Source organism: Hypomesus nipponensis, chromosome 22 (assembly GCF_054491055.1).
Source record: "Hypomesus nipponensis isolate SF chromosome 22, ASM5449105v1, whole genome shotgun sequence".
NCBI lineage: Eukaryota > Metazoa > Chordata > Actinopteri > Osmeriformes > Osmeridae > Hypomesus > Hypomesus nipponensis.
In genome coordinates, this window is record NC_140382.1 from 15,886,946 (window position 1) to 15,908,788 (window position 21,843).

General features: G+C 48.5%; 4 protein-coding genes across 4 annotated transcripts in view; 2 read left to right on the forward strand and 2 right to left on the reverse strand.

Moving 5' to 3' along the window:
* Positions 1-9,176, forward strand: part of LOC146236822 (protein WWC2-like) — a 19,552-nt gene extending 10,376 nt beyond the window's left edge. The window contains exons 10-24 of the mRNA XM_084687020.1: positions 1,108-1,197; positions 1,506-2,143; positions 2,357-2,468; positions 3,243-3,329; positions 3,475-3,561; positions 4,254-4,458; positions 4,607-4,792; positions 4,880-4,974; positions 5,081-5,321; positions 5,672-5,821; positions 6,514-6,618; positions 6,733-6,873; positions 6,975-7,094; positions 7,345-7,472; positions 7,612-9,176. Of these exons, the coding sequence (XP_084543146.1) occupies positions 1,108-1,197; positions 1,506-2,143; positions 2,357-2,468; positions 3,243-3,329; positions 3,475-3,561; positions 4,254-4,458; positions 4,607-4,792; positions 4,880-4,974; positions 5,081-5,321; positions 5,672-5,821; positions 6,514-6,618; positions 6,733-6,873; positions 6,975-7,094; positions 7,345-7,472; positions 7,612-7,678 (2,452 nt within the window). The 3' untranslated portion in view covers positions 7,679-9,176. The remainder of the gene's footprint in view (positions 1-1,107; positions 1,198-1,505; positions 2,144-2,356; positions 2,469-3,242; positions 3,330-3,474; positions 3,562-4,253; positions 4,459-4,606; positions 4,793-4,879; positions 4,975-5,080; positions 5,322-5,671; positions 5,822-6,513; positions 6,619-6,732; positions 6,874-6,974; positions 7,095-7,344; positions 7,473-7,611) is intronic.
* Positions 9,177-9,358: 182 nt separating this feature from the next.
* On the forward strand, positions 9,359-11,995 carry saraf (store-operated calcium entry-associated regulatory factor). The gene is made up of 7 exons (XM_084686796.1): positions 9,359-9,565; positions 9,669-9,847; positions 10,104-10,249; positions 10,429-10,724; positions 10,894-11,089; positions 11,176-11,279; positions 11,377-11,995. The coding sequence occupies exons 1-7, from the start codon at positions 9,499-9,501 to the stop codon at positions 11,400-11,402; spliced, it is 1,014 nt and encodes a 337-aa protein (XP_084542922.1). The 5' UTR covers positions 9,359-9,498; the 3' UTR covers positions 11,403-11,995.
* A 71-nt stretch (positions 11,996-12,066) lies between these two features.
* LOC146236824 (semaphorin-4F-like) lies at positions 12,067-18,241 on the reverse strand. Its single transcript, XM_084686793.1, has 13 exons — positions 17,853-18,241; positions 17,140-17,264; positions 16,861-16,920; positions 16,254-16,458; positions 15,926-16,039; positions 15,652-15,791; positions 14,869-15,053; positions 14,633-14,774; positions 14,316-14,517; positions 14,081-14,190; positions 13,844-13,995; positions 13,544-13,593; positions 12,067-13,413 (listed from the first exon to the last, which is right to left on the reverse strand). Exons 1-13 carry the CDS (start codon positions 17,929-17,931, stop codon positions 12,893-12,895), a joined length of 2,085 nt encoding a protein of 694 aa, XP_084542919.1. The 5' UTR covers positions 17,932-18,241; the 3' UTR covers positions 12,067-12,892.
* Positions 18,242-18,325: 84 nt separating this feature from the next.
* Positions 18,326-21,696, reverse strand: dok1a (docking protein 1a). The gene is made up of 5 exons (XM_084686794.1): positions 21,339-21,696; positions 20,390-20,713; positions 20,118-20,190; positions 19,782-19,954; positions 18,326-19,630 (listed from the first exon to the last, which is right to left on the reverse strand). The coding sequence occupies exons 1-5, from the start codon at positions 21,393-21,395 to the stop codon at positions 18,734-18,736; spliced, it is 1,524 nt and encodes a 507-aa protein (XP_084542920.1). The 5' UTR covers positions 21,396-21,696; the 3' UTR covers positions 18,326-18,733.
* Between the last annotated feature and the right edge of the window lie 147 nt (positions 21,697-21,843).

Sequence of the window (21,843 nt, forward strand, 5' to 3'; positions counted from 1 at the left end):
ATTTCCAAGGGAAACAGGCGTAGACCAAAATGCTAGACAGATGATCAACAGTAACGTCATCAACAACGTCAGGAAAGAGCGCTTGGGTTGAATTTGTTTTCATCAAACAACATATTATGTTGCTCTGATTGGTTGTAGGTCTATCCAATTGAGCAAAGAGGCATTTGTTTTATTTTGAATTTGGTTGGAACACGCCCCATAGTCACAGCCCAACGGCGAGTTATCAGACTCATATTCTGACTAGAATTATGAGTATGACAACGTCAGGCTATATTATTATATATATTTACATGAACCCATTGCATGTGTGTGTGTGTGTGTTTATGTACTGTATATACACATATCTAAATTCAAATTTTGTGTGTATATTATAACTTGTTTGATTTCGAATGGCAGGTGTCTGTGTTAGACAGGCTCTTCTGTGTCTTTATCTCTCCAAGTCAATCAGATATAACAGATGGTTTAGCCCTCCTTCCTCTTTGTCTCGTCTCTTAACGAGCGCTCTGAAGGCTAAGCCCGTTAGGTGCCTTTAATTGAGGCTCATTTGCATACTAATTGGTCAGTAATTGTCATGTTTGGAAGCAGACATTGTTGCGGCAACGTGGCAACACATTAGAAAGGGCAAATAGAGCCCCGCTGTAATTGGAAACATTGTACTCGTAATTGTAATCACACACACACATATGCATACATTCTGCACTGACACACACTAGCATCGCACGCATTTTGTCTTTCTAACACGCACACACACACACACTGATTCTAAACATGAGGTACCCAGCAGCACCACAGTTAGTCTTGTTCTGTGATGAGGTGTAATTAGTCGAAGTGTAATTGCTCATTAAGTAGAGCGGTAATTAAGAATATTGTTGTAGCCTCGTTAGCATGGTTAGCACAGACAGATAGACAAGGAGCCTGCTTTCAGGAAGGGCACAACGACCATCTACCGTCAGCAGTGATTGTCTTTGACTTGTTTACTTTGATTTGTGAGTCCCCCCCCCCCCCCCGCAGACTCTTATTTTAAGCACTTACAGGAGTGACTCTTGAGACATTCTGATTTAGATTGGGACCCACATTGATGACATCATTGTGTGTGTGTGTGTCCAGGTTGAAGGTTCAGGAGCGACGCCGTGTCCTGGTCCAGAAGTTGGAGGAGTCCACCAGACTCACTAGTCTGCTCCACTCCCAGCTCAAGAGGTGTGTGTGTGTGTGTGTGTGTGTACATGCATATGTGATATACATAAATATGTGTGTGTATATATATATATAAATAGATTTATATATAGATATCTATATAAATAGATTTATATATCTATATAGATATATATACATACACACACATTTATGTAGATCACATATGCATGCATGCATATATATATATATATATATATATATATGCATATGTGATCTGCATAAATGTGTTTGTATGTATATATATATATATAATATTTATATAGATAGATAGATGGATCTGTCAGAGTGTCATGCCTCTCCTCTCCCCCCAGCCTTTCGGCCAGCACATTGTCCGTGTCGTCAGGCAGCAGTCTGGGCTCTCTGGCCTCCAGTCGAGGCTCCCTCAACACCTGGAGCAGTTCCCGGGGGTCCCTGTCCTCCCTCACCTCCACAGACCTGTACGCGCCCCCCCAGGATCCCTCCGCAGCCCCCTCCCCGCTCCCCCTGGACCTGGAGCTGGGCTACCTCCTCCTCCACAACCCCCCTCCGCCCCCTCCTCCTCTCTCCTCCTCTTCCTCTGCTCTCTACACCCTCCATGGACAAATCACCACCATCCATGAGCACGAGGTGGCGGCTGATTCGACCGCGCTGGCGCCACTCGCCGATCCCACCCTGAGTCCCGCCCAGCTCGCTCCTCTTGGCCAATCGAAGCAGCCGGAGGTTCAAACGGCCAAATCGCTGGCGTCACTCTCCTCGAGGTCTTCGCTCTCGTCCCTCTCGCCGCCCGGTTCACCACTAGTGCTTGATGGAACCTTCCTCCCGCCACCTGTGGCCAATCAGGACTTTGGAGAGGACGAGGGGGCCGGGCTGAGGTTCTACGATGGACAGGGGGTGTTTGAGGCGGAGGAGAAGGACGGGGGAGAGGGGGGGAGGAGGAGGGAGATAGACACCCTCCAAGAGAGCATCTCAGGTAGGACCCAGGGCCAATCCCTTCCTCCTAACTAAGCTCATATGCAGCCTGACTCTTGAAGGCACGGTCCTTAGCTGTCTCTGCTGGACCGGTAGTGGTGCAATGCTGCCACCTGGTGGTAGACTTGACTACAACACTGCCACTTGAATACAGACGCTACACAAAACCATTCAACGTCACTCAATGACATTTCCACTTTGCGTTTCTGTGTAGAAGTGCTGGTGCAGTCCAGAGGGGTGGAGGACAGGCCAGTGTGTGTGTCTGCTGCCGTGTCAGACGAGTCTGTTGCTGGGGACAGTGGAGTCTACGAGGCATCCAGCAAACGGTAAATCCCCTCCTCTCTCTCCCCCCCCCCTCTTTCTCTTTCTTCCCCCCCCTCTTTCTCTTTCTTTCCCCCCTCTCTCTATCCTCCCCTTTGTCTCTCTCCCTCTCTCCATCTCTTTCACCTGTCTCTTTCTCTCTCTCTTCAATCCGCTCTCTGTTCTTCACCCTCCCACGATCCCTGTTGGAACATCTTTTTTAGTTCATTCTCTTACCCATTTCCTCCATTCTTTCCTTTGCTGTCCTCCTCTCAAACTCTCAGGGTCACCACTCTTTGAACAACACACACACTCACTCCTTGGTGGCAATTAAAAGTGTGAAAAATAAAAAGCTTCCTTTTTACAACGCACACCTCTCACCGAACACCCCCCATACACACACACACACACACACACACTTCCAGACTCTGCAGTGGTTGTCCTTGTAGAGGAGGATTCTAGATGTGATGAAAACAGAGTGTGTCTGCATCTCTCTGTGTGTGGAGGATGCTGCTCTCTCACACTAGTAGCCTCGCCTAATTAGGAGGACCACTGCAGGTTGCTACAACAACAGGTACCTCCCTTTATCCTCGCTCTCTCCTCTTCCCTTCTCCCGCTCTCTTTCTCTGTCCTGATCCCATGGCGTGTGCATCTGACACAATGGTATCAGTGGTGCAGTAGTTTAATTAGGATGGCCACATCACTGGATGGCTCTGTTCCTCTATTGCTCTTTTTCTCTTTTCTCTGAGCCCCCCCTTGACAGTGATGAAGTAAGTGTGTAAACCATGTCCTGTGTCCAGGTCCATGGAGACAGAGACCGACCAGGTTGTCTACATAGAGGATGAAGCAGCCCTCTCAGAATCCCCCCAGATCCAGATCGCTCTGAAGTACGGATCCCACACACACACACGCATGTTCCTGCACACACACATACACACACGCATGTTCCTGCACACACGTGTACACACATGCCTGCACACCTACACTCACAGGTTACAGTGTTATTTATTTACACCGTGTGTGTGTGTGTAGGTTTGATGCGGCCAGCTCCAGTCTTGTCCTGGTCGTCATTCAGCTGCAGAATCCTTCTGCCTTGTTTCTCCATCCCAGCTCCAGAATGTAAGTATCCTACAACCACACACACGCAATACACACACACACACCATACAAACACTCTCCTGTGCACGCAAACACACACTCGCCCTCTAACACACACACACAGACACACATGAAGCCGCAGCCCAAGCCTGTCCTGCAGACCTCCTGTGGAGGCTCTGTGCGTCAGGCCCCTGTTTCATCACTAATACAAGAAAAACTGATAAACAATAAAAGGAGTTAATCCGTCTGTACTGTAGCCGGGGGCTTGAAAAGACACCCAGCAGGACATGGTCTCTGAGCCCGCCAACACAGCCTATCACGAACCAGGAAGGGAGACGTGGGCGCAGAGGGGGGGGGGGGGGGGCTGGGGGCTGGGTTTGATGTCTCAACCAAACTTTTTACTCTCCTATTGTTGTTGTATTTGGCAGGAAAAAGAATGAGTGTTTTATGGTTGGATTGGGTGTGTGTGTGTGTGTATGTGAGAGAGAGAATGATTGAGGTCTACTTTGGGAAATGAAGAAAGGTCTTGCTAGGAAGTTATTTCTGACAAATGTGCCCTCTGGTGTGTTGATTGCTGATTGGTTTAGGCTTTAAAAACGGAATACTTACAACTTTGCATTAGATGAACTTAACTTCCTTCCTCTCCTCTCTCCCCTCCTCTCTCCCCTCTCCCCTCCTCTCCCTCCTCCTCTCTCCCTCCTCTTCCTCCTCAGCTACATGAGGGTAGCGCTCCTCCCGTGCTCCAGCGACGTGCCCAGCCTGTTCAGGACCCGCGCGGTGTCCCCGGCTGGGCCCGGCCACACGCTGCTCTTCAACGAGGTGTTCAGAGTCTCCGCCCCCAGCTTGGCCTCGCTCCGCAGGAAGACACTCCGCATCCACGCCTGCTGTCTCAGCCAGGGCAGCTCCGAAGACTGTCTGGTACACACACACACACTCACACACACACACAGCTCTTTCATTTCCTCTCAATTTAAACTGTGTCACTGACCCTTCTTTCTCTGCCTCCCCCATGCTTCTCTCTTCCTCCCCAACGCCCTCCCTTTCCATCTCTCTCTCTCCCCTCTAGGCTGGGACCCAGGTCAGTCTGGCAGAGGCAAGTCTCAGTGGAGACCTGGTCAGTGTCTGGTACACCCTGCTGACCTCAGAGAGACCCACACACCCAGGGCCAGAGCTGGGCTCGGAGGGAGAGCAGGCCCACAGGAAGAGGCCCGTTGCTGGGGAAGACCTTCACCCTGCTCCCCTTCTGGACCTGGTGGGGTTTAACACCACCTGCTAGTCACATCAACTAATACCGTGAAGGAGATGATGATGCTGATTGTGTGTGTGTGTGTGTCTCCAGGATGCTGTATCGGTCCTGCTCCAGAAGACTTCTACAGAGCTGGAAGCTGTAGAACAGGAGCTAGCCCTGGAGGACCGAGACACACACAACCACTGGTACTGTCTATCACACACACACACACACACATTTAAAAACTCTAAAACGGCCCATCATGTAAACACCCACACGCCAGTGATTGTCCCTTGACCCCTTTCCTGATAGGCTGAGCATGCTGGGGGAGGAGCCTCCGATTGATGGCGTGGAGGAAGAGGAGGATGGAGAAGAGAGGGGATCGTATGCCCACACAGCCTCTGGCCAGGCCGCAGGGGAACAGAGGGATGAAGGAGAGGAGGAGTGGTGTGCAGAAGAGACGGAGGAAGACGACGAGTGTATTCCGGGAGAAGAGGAAGAGGAGGAGAGCAGGTGTAAGGAGAGGCGACCTAGAGATGAAGGACCGGCACTGGTATGTTTTTGTTTGTGCACGTGTGTGTACATGCGTGCGAGCAAGCGAAGGCCAAATAGAGGCTGTTACAAAAACCTATTTCTGTGGAACATTCCTCTGTGAAGATTTCAAAAGAAAATAATTTACAGACACACATACACACACACACAACACTAGACACATCAACAGGACCGTACAGCCTCACACACACACACACACACACACACATACATACCTCTCAGGCAGAAAATTAGTGAGAAAAGCAACTAATACCTGAACAGGTCCTTTTCATTCAACACGCTGTAGAAACGTCTCTGGACCAGTTTTCTCGACTGAGGAGTGTGTGTGTGTGTGTATGTGTTCCTGCCCAGGTGGACAAGGAGACGAACACAGAGGCCTGTGTCCAGCGGGGGGTGGCTGCGAGGGAAAGGCCACGCCCCCCCAGGGGCTTTGTACGTAACAGCTTGATCATGAGGTCCCAGACCTTCTCTCCCGGGGAACACAACCAGTACATCTGCAGGGTCAGTCTGCACACACACACACACACACTCTCATTCTCACACAGACACTCATAAAGAAAGACACCTTCCGCATTCTTCTGGCCAGTGAATTGAAATACATCTCTCCTCCTTCCTTTCCCATTCCTCCTCCTTTCACCTTCCCTCCGATCCTCCTCTCCTCTATTCTACTCCTTCTCCTTCCTCTCACATCCTCCTCCCTCTCCTCCTTCTCCTCCCTCTCCTCCTCTCCTCCGTCTCCTCTCCTCCTCTCTTCCCTCTCCTCCCTCTCCTCCCTCTCCTCCTCTCCTCCCTCTCCTCCTCCTCCTCTTCTCCCTCTCCTCCTCCTCTCTTCCCTCTCCTCCCTCTCCTCCTCCCTCTCCTCCTCCCTCTCCTCCTGCCTCTCCTCCTCCCTCTCCTCCTCCCCCTCTCCTCCCTCTCCTCCTCCTCTCTTCCCTCTCCTCCCTCTCCTCCTCCCTCTCCTCCTCCCTCTCCTCCTGCCTCTCCTCCTCCCTCTCCTCCTCCCCCTCTCCTCCCTCTCCTCCTCCTCTCTTCCCTCTCCTCCCTCTCCTCCTGCCTCTCCTCCTCCCTCTCCTCCTCCCCCTCTCCTCCCTCTCCTCCTCCTCTCTTCCCTCTCCTCCCTCTCCTCTTCCTCTCTTCCCTCTCCTCCTCTCTTCCCTCTCCTCCCTCTCCTCCTCCCTCTCCTCCTCCTCCAGCTGAGTCGCAGTGACAGTGACAGCTCCACGCTGGCCCGCCGGGCTCCGTTCGTGAGGAACGCCTCGGAGCGACGCAGCCTGAGGGTCAGGAGGGCGAGCGTAGAGGTCAGAGGTCACAACAACGACCACACCGTTTAAAGACTGAGACCACATGATCTCCCCTTACCATGACCGTCTCCCTATCGTTTTCTTCTCTTCCCCTTCCCTTTTCTTCTCCAGCCGGGGGGTCCTCACGGTGGCGGTGTTCCCCAGCAGCAGGGGGCCGCGGAGGGGGAAGCGGCCTCCAGGACCTCGCTGGACTTGGAGCTGGCGCTACAGGCCTGGAGAACCAGACACAGCAGGCTGGCTGATGAACTGCAGGTGGGAGGGAGAGAGAGAGATGGAGAGGGGAGGGGTGATGGACTGGAATGGAGGGTTTGTGTTTATCTAGCTCTCCTCTTCCTCCGTCCTCTGTCCCCCAGGCCCTGAGGGAGCTGCGTGCCCAGCTGGAGGAGCTGAGGAGCCGGGGAGAGACTCAGCTGCCGGCAGTCATCCTGGAGGACCAGCGCTTCACCAGGCTGCTGCAGCACGCTGCCAGACAGGTCGGAACACATACGCACACGCGCTTGGAATACACACGCGCACTAAGAATACATAACGCGCGTTAAGAGTACATATACCAACGCGTGCTGAGAATACTCACACACACCGAATAAACACACACGCGTGCATACAAAGTAAAATACATACTCACGCACCTAGAATATGCACACACGTGCTGAGAATACACACATCCACGCATTATAAATGCTGCCTCCTGTCCCTCTCTCTGCCCCACCCCCCCTCCTCCAGATGGACCAGTCCAGAGAGCAGCAGCGAGCAGAACTGCGAGCTGATAGGCTGTTGAGGAGAGCCAATAAGGATGTGTGTCGGCTGCGGGAGCAGAGCCAAAAAGTGCCCTCCCGGGTCCTCTCCTTCAGGTGGGCTGTCTTCTCCCCTGCCTGTCTGATAATCACACTCTACCTGGAGGGTTTCACTGTGTTTAATCTCCCCTCCATCCTCCATCTCTCTCCCTACTTCCCTCCCTCTCGTCTCGCTCCTTCTCCTCCCTCCTAACAGAGAGAAGATGTCCTACTTCACCAGAGTCAGGATCAGTATACCTTCTCTACCTGCCCACGACGTCTGACCTTTCATTGACAAAATATGAAGTATTTTTACGTTTTTTTTTTGTGTAGCACAGAGTATTTTTATGTTAGTCTAGTTACTATGACATGGAAATCAAGTAGCTGTTCACCAAAGTGGCTGAGTATGTATTCTGTATTTCTGTACATATAGCAGAGATGAAGTGTTTGTTGTGACCAGAGAACTAAACCGTAGTTTAACCTGGTTGTGTCAATGACACGCCTGTACAGTTTTGTAAAAGTATGTGAACGTGGAGGTGATTTTGTGTGTATGAGTGTATCCTACCAGACTCAGATAGTATTTGATATTGTTTTATTAGTTAGTTTGATTACTGTTTGATTAGCTCAAACAAGCAAAGCTGAAGTATTTAAAAGGAAATCAAACACCATTTGCCTGCTTGGGTCTGGTTGGGTCTGGCCCCAACTGTTGCTCTGCTGTTTCTTTGTCTCCCTCTTGGGGTTTATAGAGGAACTGCAGCACAGTACACAGTACTGGGTTGAGTATCAGTGTTAGGTGTGTGTGTGTGTGTGTATTCTCAGTCAAGTTAGAAGGAAACTTAAAATATAAGTGTGTATTATTCTGTCCAAAACTGGTGCTTTGCCCCACTTGTCAGAACACAATTATTATTGTATTCAAATGTATCATTATTATGACTTATCTATATACTGGGTAGCTATCTTGATCAGATCAAGAACAAAGCATGTAAAACTACAATTATATGTCAAACAAAACAACAAAAACATACGGACAGCAAAACCACCACATGCAGTGTTTATAAGAATATGAATGACTAATGTCTTTTTATGAAGGTTTCAGTATCTGATATCTGTCCAAAATGTTCTGCAACCTCCACTTATTCTATTTATTTAGGTTCTAAAATGGGTGTCTGTGACTTCCTGTTGTGGTCTGTTTCCTGTCTGCCTTTGTTACTGTACAGACGCAGCTTCAAGGGAATGCTGTGTGTGTGTGTGTGTGTGTGTGTGTGTGTGTGTGTGTGTGTGTGTGTGTGTGTGTGTGTGTGTGTGTGTGTGTGTGTGTGTGTGTGTGTGTGTGTGTGTGTGTGTGTGTGTGTGTGTGTGTGTGGGGGGGGATTGCATTGACTGCCTCTCTCTCGTTCTCTGCTCGTCTTCATCAGCCAACAGTGAAGGATCACAAGCCTACTCTGTAAAGTGTTACGTTGTCTTGGCGTTTGAGATGTAGCTGCAAATGCTCTGTGTCTAAGTAACAGTAGCCTGTCACTACTGGAACTCTGATGGCAAGTTCTGTGTTAGCTCTGTGGTGAATCAGCCAGTCACTGAAACTAAAGAAAGAAAACAAATATTTTCCTTCCAGTAACGAACCCTGTCAGCAGCTTCTGCCCTGTAGTAGCACAGCGCTATCTCTGCAGAGAAGCTGCCTTTGGTGTCTGTTTATTTATTTGTTTGTATTATTTTATTTATGTTTTTGCTCATGTACATACCCTCTCTGGAGTGTTTTATAAATTGATTAACACCTGGAATAAAGTGTGTGTTTGCATTTCTTACAAACAAACAAAAAACCTATCCCATGATATTGGATATTAAAGCAAAGACACTTGGAAACCCCCTGTTATACTTAACCGTGTCCGCTAGACGGCGCTTTGTTCCTACGCTGATGTCGTGCTTGTTCGTGATTGGCTCCTCACATCAAAACAGATTACGCAAAACCCGGAAGAGGGAGTGGTGTCGTTATTTCGTCAGCTGCGAAGCTAAATCTGCTCTTGCACTTTTTAGAACTAAGGAATAACTATTGAGCAACATTTAATGGAACTAATTCTGGAATAATTGAAGGAATTATTGCAAAAAAATGAAGACATTTGGCTGTATACTTTTACAGCTTCTCTTTGTGGCTCACGTCAAGTGTTGGAATGAAGGTTTGTCTTCCGCATTTGTTGATGGCTACAAGACTTCTCTATACTTTACTATACGTATTAGCCAGCGCGTGTTATGTACATATATATGTATTTTTCTCACCAGGGAGTGTGTTGCTTCGAGACGTGCAAGCTCTGACCCTATACAAGGGCAGATACACGTCCGCCCGGCGGTCCAGTCCCGTACCCCAACTTCAGTGCATCGGGGGTTCCGCCGGATGTACCGCGTTCGTCCCAGAAGTGGTCCAGTGTCAAAACAGAGGATGGGATGGAGTGGACGTGCAGGTTAATCAAGATAACAACAACCAACATTTAGAGAAATTTATAGTGATTCATACAGCTTACGGTATTACCTATCGTAGCCTACATTATATGGGCGATGATGTTACGTACATACAGCTGGATGTTTTGAGGTGTCAAGTGTCTTGATTACAGCTCTTCTCAGTGTACTGATGAACGCTGTTACATAAGGATGATGAACCCATTGTTGCCTTGACTACAAGTGTCCCATGTAACCGTCCCAATTTTGGCCACGTTTCAGTGGGAGTGTAAAACCGATATGGACAATGCCTACCGCTTTGGGAAGGTGGAGGTGAGCTGTGAGGGCTTCAGCCAACCTGACGACCCCTACATCCTGAGGGGCTCCTGTGGTCTGGAGTACACCCTGGAGCTCACAGGGGAGGGCAGGTCAGTCTGACGTGTGGGTGTGCCGTGTGGGGTACTGTATTGTATTGACTGAGCGGGTGGTCAATGTGTGCGGATGGGGGTCTGTATGTGTTTAGCGCATTACTGTACGAGCAGCAGATAGGAGTTACTGTAGGGCCCCACCAGCTGATCTGTGAGTGTTACGATGCTGTTTGGTCTAGGAGGAAGCACGGGGCTTCCCCCGGAGGCTCCAGGGGCTTTGGTGACTATGCCTCCTCCTTCTTCAACGGCTTCTCCTCCAATCACCACGGCAACAGTCAGCAGCAGCAGAGGAGTGCGTCGCCGCTAGGGGAGGAGTCAGGCAGCATATTTGGGGTGGTGGTGTTGTTGCTACTGGCGTTCGGAGTCTACAAGCTATTCCTGAGCGGGAGCACCAACACGCATGCCCCGGACCAGCAGGGTTACCATGGAGATGGAACGCAGCCACCTCCACCGGGTTTCAGACCAGACTACACAGGTAGATACACACACACACACACAGGTACACACACACACTGGTTAACTCACACACACAGGTTAACTCACAGACACACACACACACACAGGTTAACTCACAGACACACACCTCACACACACAGACAGTGATTAGGTATATGACCCAACCTCACCCCTCTTTCTCTTCCTAGGCTCCTCCTCCTCCGGCTGCCCAGGCTCAGGTTACCCTGGTTACAATGGAGGCAGCCCAGGTTACGGTTTCCGCAGCGACTACAATGGACAACAGTATGCAGGGGGCCGAGCTGGAGCTGGAACGGGAACAGGAAGTGGCTTCTGGACAGGCATGGGGGCTGGCGGACTGCTTGGGTACATGTTTGGTAATCAGAGGTGAGTACTGCTTTATCAAGAATTAGATGTCTGATGATTTATTCAGAGTTTGATCTGTATGTTAATGGATGTCTGTGTGTTCCCAGGCACCAGTCCAACAGTTATTTCAACTCCAACACCAGTTACAGTGCACCCAGATCCCCACCCTCCCCAAATCCCACTGCTAGTACTGGAACACGGACCGCCTCAGGTACACACACATCTTTCTCTCAGCCGAAACAAGTGCACATCACTCACACCCACCGAAACACACTGTCTGGTCTCCTTATACATAGTTCCTGTTTCAGGTTTCGGAGGAACAAAGAGGAGATAGACTATGAAGATGTCGTATCTATGACAACTGTTCCTTAAGTGGCCGTCTCTCAGAACAGGGGACAGAGGAAGGGGTCTAATCAGGACCAAAAAAGGCAAACAGCTGATCTTCATTGGTTAATTACTGCTGGGGTCAAAATGAATAAAAACTGTCCTGAATAATAATAATTCTATAATATATAACTATTATACAATTGTAATAATGAAACTGAAAAACTATAACTATTCTTTTCAAGCAGTTAAATGTCTTATATGAAAGAGGTTTTGTTGGGATTCCTATGTCCAAAGTGAGAGTTATAACATGTTAGTTCAGATCAGCTTGTTTGGTTTAAGTTTCCCACTGGTAACTTACTAAATGCTTGCTGTGAAGTGACACATACGTCTGTTTACCCTGCTTGTTAAGTCTGTCTGTTAAATGAAGCAGAGCCCAAACAGGATGTTTTTTTGCTTATTATTTTGCTTAGTTTCCTGACCACATATTGAGCATGTTATTTCTGCAGGAAGCACCATAGGTGGTGTTAAGTGGTATGTAAGTGGTTTTATATCAAGTGTGTGGGTGATTATTAAAAGTATAAGTAATGCTTTTTTTTAAAACTTTATTTGGAAAACATTTTTAAAAAATATATTTAAAAAATACACCATACAAACATATCATTACAAAATTGTTTTTTAAAATAAAAAACAACTTTCCATGAGATATTTGAAATATGAATACATCTACCCCAAAGTCTACTACCACAGGGGTTACTGTAGAGCAGTCTATTGCCACAGGAGTTACTGTAGAGCAGTCTATTGCCACAGGAGTTACTGTAGAGCAGTCTACTACCACAGGGGTTACTGGAGTGCAGTCTACAACCACAGGGGTTACTGGAGAGCAGTCTACAACCACAGGGGTTACTGAAGAGCAGTCTACAACCACAGGGGTTACTGGAGAGCAGTCTACTACCACAGGGGTTACTGGAGAGCAGTCTACAACCACAGGGGTTACTGTAGAGCAGTACACTACAAAAACATTGTACAATTGTGCTGTTTAATATACCATTATCTACAGATGGGGACCATTTGCACACAAAAAAAACAAGCATATTGTATCGACTTAAGAGCACAATGGGTATGCTGAAGGGGTGTTCATGGGGGTGATGCTTACTTAAACTTTATTTGGAAAACACACACACACACACACACACACACACACACACACACACACACACACACACACATATATATATATATATAATAAATACACCATACAAAAACATATAATTACAAAATAGTTATTTTTATCAAAACCAACCTTCCCTGAGATTTTTGCAATATGAATTCATCTACCCCGAAGTCTTCTAACACAGGGGTTACTGTAGAGAACCAAGGTGATATCACTTCTACACAATTGTTGTAGAAGACGAAAGAGAGCAAAAGAAGGAGAAAAAACTAAAAAGAAAGGGAGAAGCATCCTCAGTTTCACCGGCCTCTTTACAGAACCTCTACTTCTCATTGGCCCGGTGCTGTGTCCTTCATCCTGACATCATTTGCATAGCATATGGGGTTCTGGCTACCCTGCCCGGTTTCCACAGTGCCCCTCCCGTCCCCGTCCACCAATGGGACGTGTTGGGAGGCGGACCGCTCCCTCCACTTGAGGACAGCGACTGCGACCAGGGCTCCACACAGCGCCCCCACGAGGAGACAGATCAGATACACACCTACTGGCGCCTGGCTGTGTAGACCCTCACTGCGGCCTTCCACACTGATCAGGATCAGCTTGTAGGAGGCAGTGGGGCAGGCGGACGATCCCAGGGACGTTGCACCGCGGGCTGGGCAGTAGCAGGAGTAGCTCCCCTGGCTGGAGGGAGAGGCCATGACCTCTAGGTGGGAGGAGGAAAGGAGGCGGGTGTGGCGGGCTGGGGGGTGGGACCAGGTGCAAGGGGGAGAAGGGGATAGGCTGAGGCTGGTGCACGGGAGGAGGAGCCTAACCCCTTGCCTCACATGTAGCTCCTGAACCTCACAGGCAGCGTCTGGTGGAGGCAATAGGACAAGGTACATGTGAGGAGGGGAGTGCAGGCACATGGGAGGTGAGAGAGGCTGTGTTTTATTATAGCGTGTGACTGCGTCGTGTGTATCAGAGTTGATGGTGGCTGAACTCACCCTCTCCTCTCCCACACACATTCAGAGGGCTCCCAGTAGCCTCTGGAGAACTGACGGGCAGAAGGGAGAGAGAGAGAAAGATGATGAAAGATGAAGAACTAAATAAGTAGTGCAAAAGAAAGGAGTCAAAATAGCAGAGGAAGACGAAAAGAGGAAACACAAACTCTGTTGCAGACACACATGACACACACAGTAAGATGCATACACACATGACACACACACAGCCACATGCAAACACACACACACGCACATTACAAACACACGCACACATTACACACACACACATAGATGAGGTCTGACCCTGGTGGCTGTGCGATGCAGACTCTGGTGGCGGAGTTCCAGCCACAGTCCAGGCCCCTGGCCGCCGCACACAGCTCACAGCTGGAGAAGCTTCCGCAGCCGTCCACTTGCACCGCCCTCAGAGAGGAGGCACTGCCCACCAACACACCACCCTGGAACAGCACACACAGAGGGGGGGAGGGGGTGAGGGACAGAAGGAGAGAGAGGGAGGCAGCGGTGGATGTGCGTGGGTCCTACCTGGTGCACCAGGATGTTGTTGACAGGCTCTACTGCGGTTGTGACAGGGATCTCCTGTAGCAGAGTGGCGGTACCACCAACTACAGACACACTGTGGAGCTCTCCTTGGTCTGACACACACACACACAGTGAAATTATTTACATTTTCCTCACTACGCACACACACACACACACACACACTACATGACATTCCAAACGATATCTCTAAAAGCTTTCCAGAGATTCGGCGGCCTACCTGTGCCCAGGTACAGGATGGCAGCCTGGGTGCTGGTCACATTGGAAACAGCCAGTCTGGTGTATGTGACCCCCCTCCTGACCAGCAGGGGAGCTGCCTCCACAGGCTGGGTCAACTGGTAGTGCTCCTTGGCGAAGGTTAGAACCTGGTCTGGCATCTGAAGGGAGGTGGTGTTCTGTGACCTCAAATCACTGCCTATACACTGTGGAGGGGACGTAGAGAGGAGACAGAGGTAAGGAGAAATGACACGTGGATTTTGGTTGTTTGTACATTGTGTTGTGGGGGTGGGGGCTTGCTGTGTTCACGCGAGTGTTTACCAGTCCTGGCCGGGGACGGGGGATAGGGACAGAGGTTGCTGTGTTCCCGGAGGTCTTCATGTCCTTAAACGGGCTGTTTTCCATCACCTCGTCAACCTTTGCCACACTGAACACGCACACTGCAGACACAAGCTCACTTCCCCTACACACACACACAAAGTTATAAGTCTCCCATTTTACAGCACATACTGCTCCCTACTGGATCACAATTCTCTCCTCCTTCCATCCCTCCTCACCACTGGGAAGTGAAGAGGCCGTAGAAGTGTGTGCTGGTGGGGTCTCCCGCCTGGTGCTCCAGGGGCTGCAGGTGTTTAAGGACGTCATAGCGTCTCCCCCCCGACCCCTCCTCCTTACAAACCAGCCCCGTCTTCAGGAAGGTCGTCCAGTAGCCCTGCAGGGTCTTAGAGCCCCCCAGATCATGCTGCGAGACAGGGAAGGAGAGAGATGAGACAGGTGGTACAGAGAAACAGGGAGATACAGACAGAAAACAGAGCAAACAGGTTAACAGGCAGAGAGAGAGAGAGAGAGAGAGAGAGAGAGAGAGAGAGAGAGAGAGAGAGAGAGAGAGAGAGAGAGAGAGAGAGAGAGAGAGAGAGAGAGAGAGAGAGAGAGAGAGAGAGAGAGAGAGAGAGAGAGAGAGAGAGAGAGAGAGAGCGAGAGCGAGCGAGAGAGAGAGAGCGAGAGCGAGAGCGAGAGCGAGAGCGAGAGCGAGAGCGAGAGCGAGAGCGAGAGCGAGAGAGAGAGAGAGAGAGAGAGAGAGAGCGAGAGAGCGAGAGAGCGAGAGAGCGAGAGAGAGAGAGAGAGAGAGAGAGAGAGAGAGAGAGAGAGAAAGAAAATGAGAGACAGAGCATATGCAGGACAGAGAGAGGAGTAGTAACCTTGCAGACTGAGCGTGTGCAGGGAGGACAGAGAGAGGAGTAGTAACCTTGCAGACTGAGCATGTGCAGGGAGGACAAAGAGAGGAGTAGTAACCTTGCAGACTGAGCGTGTGCAGGGAGGACAGAGAGAGGAGTAGTAACCTTGCAGACTCGTGCAACCCTGGCCACCCTGACGGGGGAGTAGAGGTTGAACTCTCTGGCATTCTCCATCAGGAACCAATAAATATAGTCTCTCTGTTTTGGCTCCGCCCCCAGCACAGCAGAACTCACAAACTCTGGGTCTGGACATGATCAATAAATCAACCAACTAATCATTACAGCAATGGAACCCACAAATAGGAGAAATAATGGACTTTATTTTATAGATTTCTATTTGATTTAATCATTGGTAAAAATGTATTGACAGTTGTCATACCAGTTAACCAGGTGGGCTGGATGCGCAACTGCTTCTTCTCTGGTCCTGTAACCCTGGCAACATCAAACTCTGTTCCCAGGAAGTTAGTGGAGGAGGCCGAGTACAGGATACCATCTACAGAGAGAGCAACTGTGTCTGAGTGGTGCGTGTCACATATACACGCACACACACACATACACACACACACACACAGTGTACATACAGACATTCACTCAAATGAGAGGTGTCTCACTACTACCACTACTACTGATTGGCCAGCGCGGGTAAATCCAATCTTTTTGTACAAAGTGAAGTTTGTCAATGCCACAAACGTGCTTCAATTTCTTACCTGCTTTCACAGCAGTGTGAGGTTTTCCTGGCTCGTAGGGACAAATCCCTTTTTTCCCCTCTTTCTCCACGTCTCCTCCTTCCCCCTTCCTCAGTGTGGAGTCCACTATCGAAGCACATTGTGGGTTGTACGCGTACGATCCGCAGACGTAGATGCTGCCGTCCCCCAGTGACTCCAGCATGCAAATGTAGTTATGACACTCATCCTGCAGAGACAAACATTTGAGGCAACATTTAGCAAGTATTGAATATATATTCACAAATTGCATCTCTCTCTCTCTCTCTCTCTCTCTCTCTCTCTCTCCCTCTCCCTCTCCCTCTCCCTCTCCCTCTCTCTCTTTCTCTCTCTCTCTCTCTCTCTTTTCATAGTTCTGCAGAGTTTGAGGCACATTCAGTATGACTCAGTACGAGTTGGGGCAAGGTGAGAAACCCCGGATGTGTGGGTCACTCAGATTACAGGAAATGCCACAGGAAGTTGGCAGTTTTATGCTAGTTCTGAGTGGGTGATGAGGTTAAACAACGTTACACAGTCACACACCGTCCACACACACACACAAGGAAGTGATGCCGTTGACAAATGAACACATTTGTGTCGACGCTCTGCTCACCTCTGATTTTCCTTTGCTCATGCAGTCCTGCTTCTCCTTATCCGACACCTTCCATTCAATCTGGAAGAACATGAGCACATACTGACCACAGCTGGATCACACACACACACACACACACACAGAGTACACACACACATACGAAAGCCCATTGGCATGTACACACATGAAAGCACAGGACCATGGTCTCAGCACACATACAAATAATTGCACGCAGACACACACAAAAAAAGAAGCTGCACACACGCACACACACACACACGCACACCCCGGATGTCTCACCACAGGCCCTTTATGGGTGAGGTTAGATGGATCCAAAACCAGGATGGAGTCTCTGGCCCCCAGGTAGAGGCTGTTAGAGGGGGGATGCAGAAGGAGCACGCTGGCATTGGACACCCCTATCACCTCTGGAAAGGGACATCAATGGATGTGTTCCATCAATCGATGACTTTAATCGATGACTTTAATCAATGACTTTAATCGATGACTTTAATCGATGACTTTAATCAATGACTTTAATCAATGACTTTAATCAATGACTTCGAAGTATCTCAAGTTTGTTTGGCTGAGGCTTCACATTAGACACTCTTAGGACTGGTTTGTTCTACCATTGCATTGTCTTCACTAAAAAAGTTCACCAATATTTGGAGTTAACAAAACGCACACACATTCCATCCAAGACTACAGTACTAGTAATAAAAGTGAACCCGTGGTCACCTGTGTTAAAGGTGAACCTAGTCCTCATTGAATTGTTTAACGAATATAACGATTACACCTGCTGTACAGTAGCCAAGAAAGTTGATTGTTGTTTAGTAACCAGGCCAACTAGTAGCTAAATAATTACGTTAACCTTTGGGTTTGAGGAGAAAGCATTTATAGTACTACTACTAGTAGTCAATGAATAGCTAGCTAGCTAGCTACACTACTGTGCAGTGCATGAACCACACACAAAAAGAACACATAAGATATTGAGAACTGGTTTTGGGAGCACTTACCTCCAGACGGAGACTCTGACAGGCAAATAACTGCAGATGAGATACAAATTATGACCGTAATATAGATGAAACGGTGCATGTTGATTAATATTAGTAAATTCGATCGTCGGTTGATCACTGGAAGAAGTGCGCGTGTCAGGTGCGCGACGCGAAGTAAGTGAAAACTGCGGAAGCCAAGTTCAGCTAATTATCCATGTTGAATTGATCAATATTTAATATTACAATCAATCACATCTAATTTTGTTGGTAAAAAAAACTACAACAAGGAACGCGTCTGTTTAATCAGCCCACCCCTGGCTGTCACAACATAAACCCAGCAAAGATTTAAGTTTAGAGACGGTTAGGCTGGGCGTGGTTTTCAAGAAAGCAGTTTTCTGGTCGGATTCTTCTGACTTGATACAATCTGGATTTATCACCTCAAAAACAATCTATAGGTGTAGGTGACAAGCCTTCCAGAACTTAATAAAAAACTGTTAATTGCCACAGTTTATTGAGGGTTACAGTGTATCACACAAGCACAAATCAATAACATCATACCCTGAAATTGTTTCCAAATTCCAGCCCATATATGCCAAGATATAGCATAATTTTTTTCCATCAACTTTTGAGGCAGGTTAGTTAATAACATGAAGAATCTCAAATGATGTCTGTAGTAAACAGGTTGTATAATATGAGATTGCTCCTTAAACTCCAGAAACCAGCAATGGGAACATTGTGATTTGGATTAGGGTGAGTTTGGTAGCTGAGGTTAATACTGACAACAATAAAAAGCTAACGAGTAAAATAAAAATAAAAAACATAATATAAAGCACAATACACATACAATACAAATGTGTAGAGATCAATATATAAAACAGCCAAGCATGATGACATTATTAGTTTTAGATGATGCCCAGGTTTTCATAGATTACCTCAGGGGATTGATCCCCTGATTTGGAAGTTGTGTTTGTTTTAACTTTGCAGATGTGGGCGTAGAGGTGGGCATAGGGGTCAACCTTTGGCTCCTCCTGAGGGTGAATAGAGCTTACGGCGGAATTCAAATGTTCCCCTATAGAAGCCTCGGTGTAGACTGATGCCTCTTTGCCCTGGTCCTTTTCCAGTGCCTGGTTCTGGTGGGGATTCTGGTTAGTCTGGACCAGACCAATTCTGTGGTACACCTCGTCATAAACCGGTTCAGACTGGTCTCTGGGCTGGGAAGAGGAGAAGGGGATTGGGGAGGCAGAAGGGGGAGCTGGGGCGGCCATTTTAGGAGGTTTCAGGGGGATGTAGTTAACAGGGTCCACGTACACAGGCTCTGTTGGGTTGCCACGTGGACTCACCGAAGGGGAGGGGTGTGAAAGTGTGAGTGGGAGGGGCATGTGGGAGTTGGGGGCGGGGCCTTTAGATTTGATACAGTCAGCTGGTTGGGCATAGACACACTCATCTGAGCCATTAAATTCAGCCGGTTGAGGGTTAACGTTCTTTACTAAGTTAATCACATCCGCGGGTTCAGAGTACACACACTCCTCGAAGCCAACAGAAACTGAGGACACCGATTTGCAGAAGTTGTGCCCCTCTAAAATGCTGGCACTGACAGGAAGTTCGGGCAGAGGTGAGCGAGGCCGTCTGGAGCCAATCATGTCGCTGGGAAGGAGTGCATCTGAGACAACAGCAGCTGTCTTCTGCTCGCTTATAGCGTTTTCAATAAGAGAGAGTATCTGATCACCCTGCCGAGTGTCGAAGGTGAACGTGCCGGGCCCCGAGTCACAACGCCGACCTGCCTCGATAGAAAACGTCAGCTGGAACGGGAGAACGTCAGTTAGAACAGGAAAACATTCGCTAGAACAGAAGAAGAACAGGAGAACTTCCTTTGAGGCAGAAGAAGAGTAACCCAAGGAGAAAATCAGCTAGAACAGTAAAACAGGTTCAACAAACAGTCCCACCAATCACCTTGTCTCTTCCATAACGTCTCAGCAGCCGATAGGGCCAGGTCTGCAGGCACTTTCTGGTCTCCGCCTCCTTCAGGACAAGCTCATCTCCTGCCACATGCAGCCAGTAAACCCCCTGGAGGCCACACCGCGTAGCTGCATCAGTCTGCTGCACACTCACCCAGAACTCACTCACTGTGAAAGGGGAGGATGAGGGAGGAAGGGGGGGGGGGGGGTAGAAAGAGGGATGGAGGGTGAGAAGAAAAAGAGATAATTATATAGTATGATGTAACTCACTAATACATACTTCCCCAGTAACACTAATAAAGAGGAATAAGTGAGGGTGGGTTTTACACACTTTCCTCCGTGGACACATAGATGAGGTTTTCCTCCATTTGGAGCTGCTGAGCTAACGACACTGCTCCTCCTTTCTGATGGGTGGAGAGACAAAGAGAAAAAGGGAGAGCGAGGGGGAAGAGACATGGGGTGATAGGTTTAGAAGGTGAGGAGTTGCATAAACAATTCATTGTTCATTTCAGCTCATGGCAACTGAATGTGACATCATTACAGGCATCACCATGCAGGTCAATGACTTGATCCCAGAGCCAAGGATCCCTCCTGTTTGTTTACCTGGAAGGCGATTTCGCACACTTTCTCCACCCAGTCCACACATTCCTCCTTTTCCGCCGCCATCACCAGCCTTCTCTCATCCGTCTCCACGCAGAAGGCTGCCATGTTGTCCCCAGGGCAGGCCTCTGCGTGGGGGGGCAGACGGAGCACGCTCACACACTCTGCCAGGCGGATCACCTTCTTCTCCTGGTGCCTCCGGACCCCCACAGCCCCACCCGGACCAAAGCCAGCACTGCGCTCATTCAGACCCAAGTCCTGCAGCTCCAGTCTGGCAACACCGCTGCCGCTGGAGGGGTAGAGGGACAGCCATAGTTTCTTCCACTTCTACAGGAGAGAAGAGATAAGAAAAGAAGGGGGGGAGGGGAACATTTGGCAAAAAGGGAGAATGAAAGTATACAAACACTCATTCTCGCTTACTAGTGATCCCTTGATCCCTGTAGGATTGTTGTGACATTGGGCCTATTCTGACATCCCAACGGACACACAAAAGTAAACATTCAACATTCAAACCACTCTTTCTCATAGCCTTGATATGTACAGTTAAGGCCTAACATAGGTGTGTGCGCGTGTCTGTGTGTGTGCTCAAAACCCGCCCTCGCTGTTCTCTGTGTCCCGCGGTAGTTCGAGAAACAGGAATGTGCAGTGATAAAACACGGCTATGTCTGAACACGCGCAAGGTTTCCTGAAAACTCTGGCACCACCATCAACACATAACAGTGTCTTAAAGTTGAAAAGAAAATTGATCGCCCAATCATTTATATGATACATTCATCAAATAGTTACAAATACATGATCATCTAGAAGATTTAAGGTGTTGTCCCTGTACAAATATGTATCTCGTAAAAAATATATATTGCAGATTACGCTGTAGCTGAAAAGTGAAACCACCTGGCCAATAGTACTTTTATAGATTAATGAAAATCTAGAGAATACGTTTGTCTGTCCTCACCTTGCCTTGCTTCTGGTGCTGAAGGTAGATCTGGCCTGCTTTCACATGGGTATCCATAGTACCAGATGTGATGACACAGACCCCTGTAGTTTGGACCTTGGACTTTAATAGCCTAGTTTTCCTTGAGCAATTGATGTTTCTCTGGGTTTTTACAATCCCGATTATCCGTCCATGACAAGAGGAGTGGCTTTCGACGTGTCACCAGTGAGTAACGTGAAATAGGACCGCGCGGAGGCGGCCTCACCTGCCTCACACACCCTCGTGATGTCATTGCAGTTATTTGAATGTAAAGATAAATTAACACCCAATCATAAAATAACAGTAATTTTTTATAAACAATTTCTCAGATTTGGACCAATTCTGGAATTATGCTTTAGTAGATTTTATAAGGCATCATCAAAACTGTTATATAATGATGAATAGAATGATGTGACATTTACTGGGGTCAGTGTTCTTGTCAACTGCCGTGACGTCATAGTTTCAATACCGTTAGTGAAATCGTTAA

Bases quoted from the DNA above. Each gene is read 5' to 3' on its own strand.
- saraf (XM_084686796.1), top strand. From the start codon at position 9,499: ATGAAGACATTTGGCTGTATACTTTTACAGCTTCTCTTTGTGGCTCAC. The intron at 9,848-10,103 runs GTTAATCAAGAT...GCCACGTTTCAG, and splicing joins GGGATGGAGTGGACGTGCAG to TGGGAGTGTAAAACCGATAT. The intron at 10,250-10,428 runs GTCAGTCTGACG...TGTTTGGTCTAG, and splicing joins GAGCTCACAGGGGAGGGCAG to GAGGAAGCACGGGGCTTCCC.
- LOC146236824 (XM_084686793.1), bottom strand. From the start codon at position 17,931: ATGCACCGTTTCATCTATATTACGGTCATAATTTGTATCTCATCTGCA. The intron at 16,040-16,253 runs GTAAGAAATTGA...CTCTCTCTGTAG, and splicing joins TCACACTGCTGTGAAAGCAG to ATGGTATCCTGTACTCGGCC. The intron at 13,414-13,543 runs GTGAGTTCAGCC...TGCCTCCACCAG, and splicing joins TGTGTGTGGGAGAGGAGAGG to ACGCTGCCTGTGAGGTTCAG.
- dok1a (XM_084686794.1), bottom strand. From the start codon at position 21,395: ATGGATACCCATGTGAAAGCAGGCCAGATCTACCTTCAGCACCAGAAG. The intron at 20,714-21,338 runs GTGAGGACAGAC...TCTCTCCTGTAG, and splicing joins AGCACCAGAAGCAAGGCAAG to AAGTGGAAGAAACTATGGCT. The intron at 19,631-19,781 runs GTGATTGGTGGG...CTCCCGTTCCAG, and splicing joins GACGTTATGGAAGAGACAAG to CTGACGTTTTCTATCGAGGC.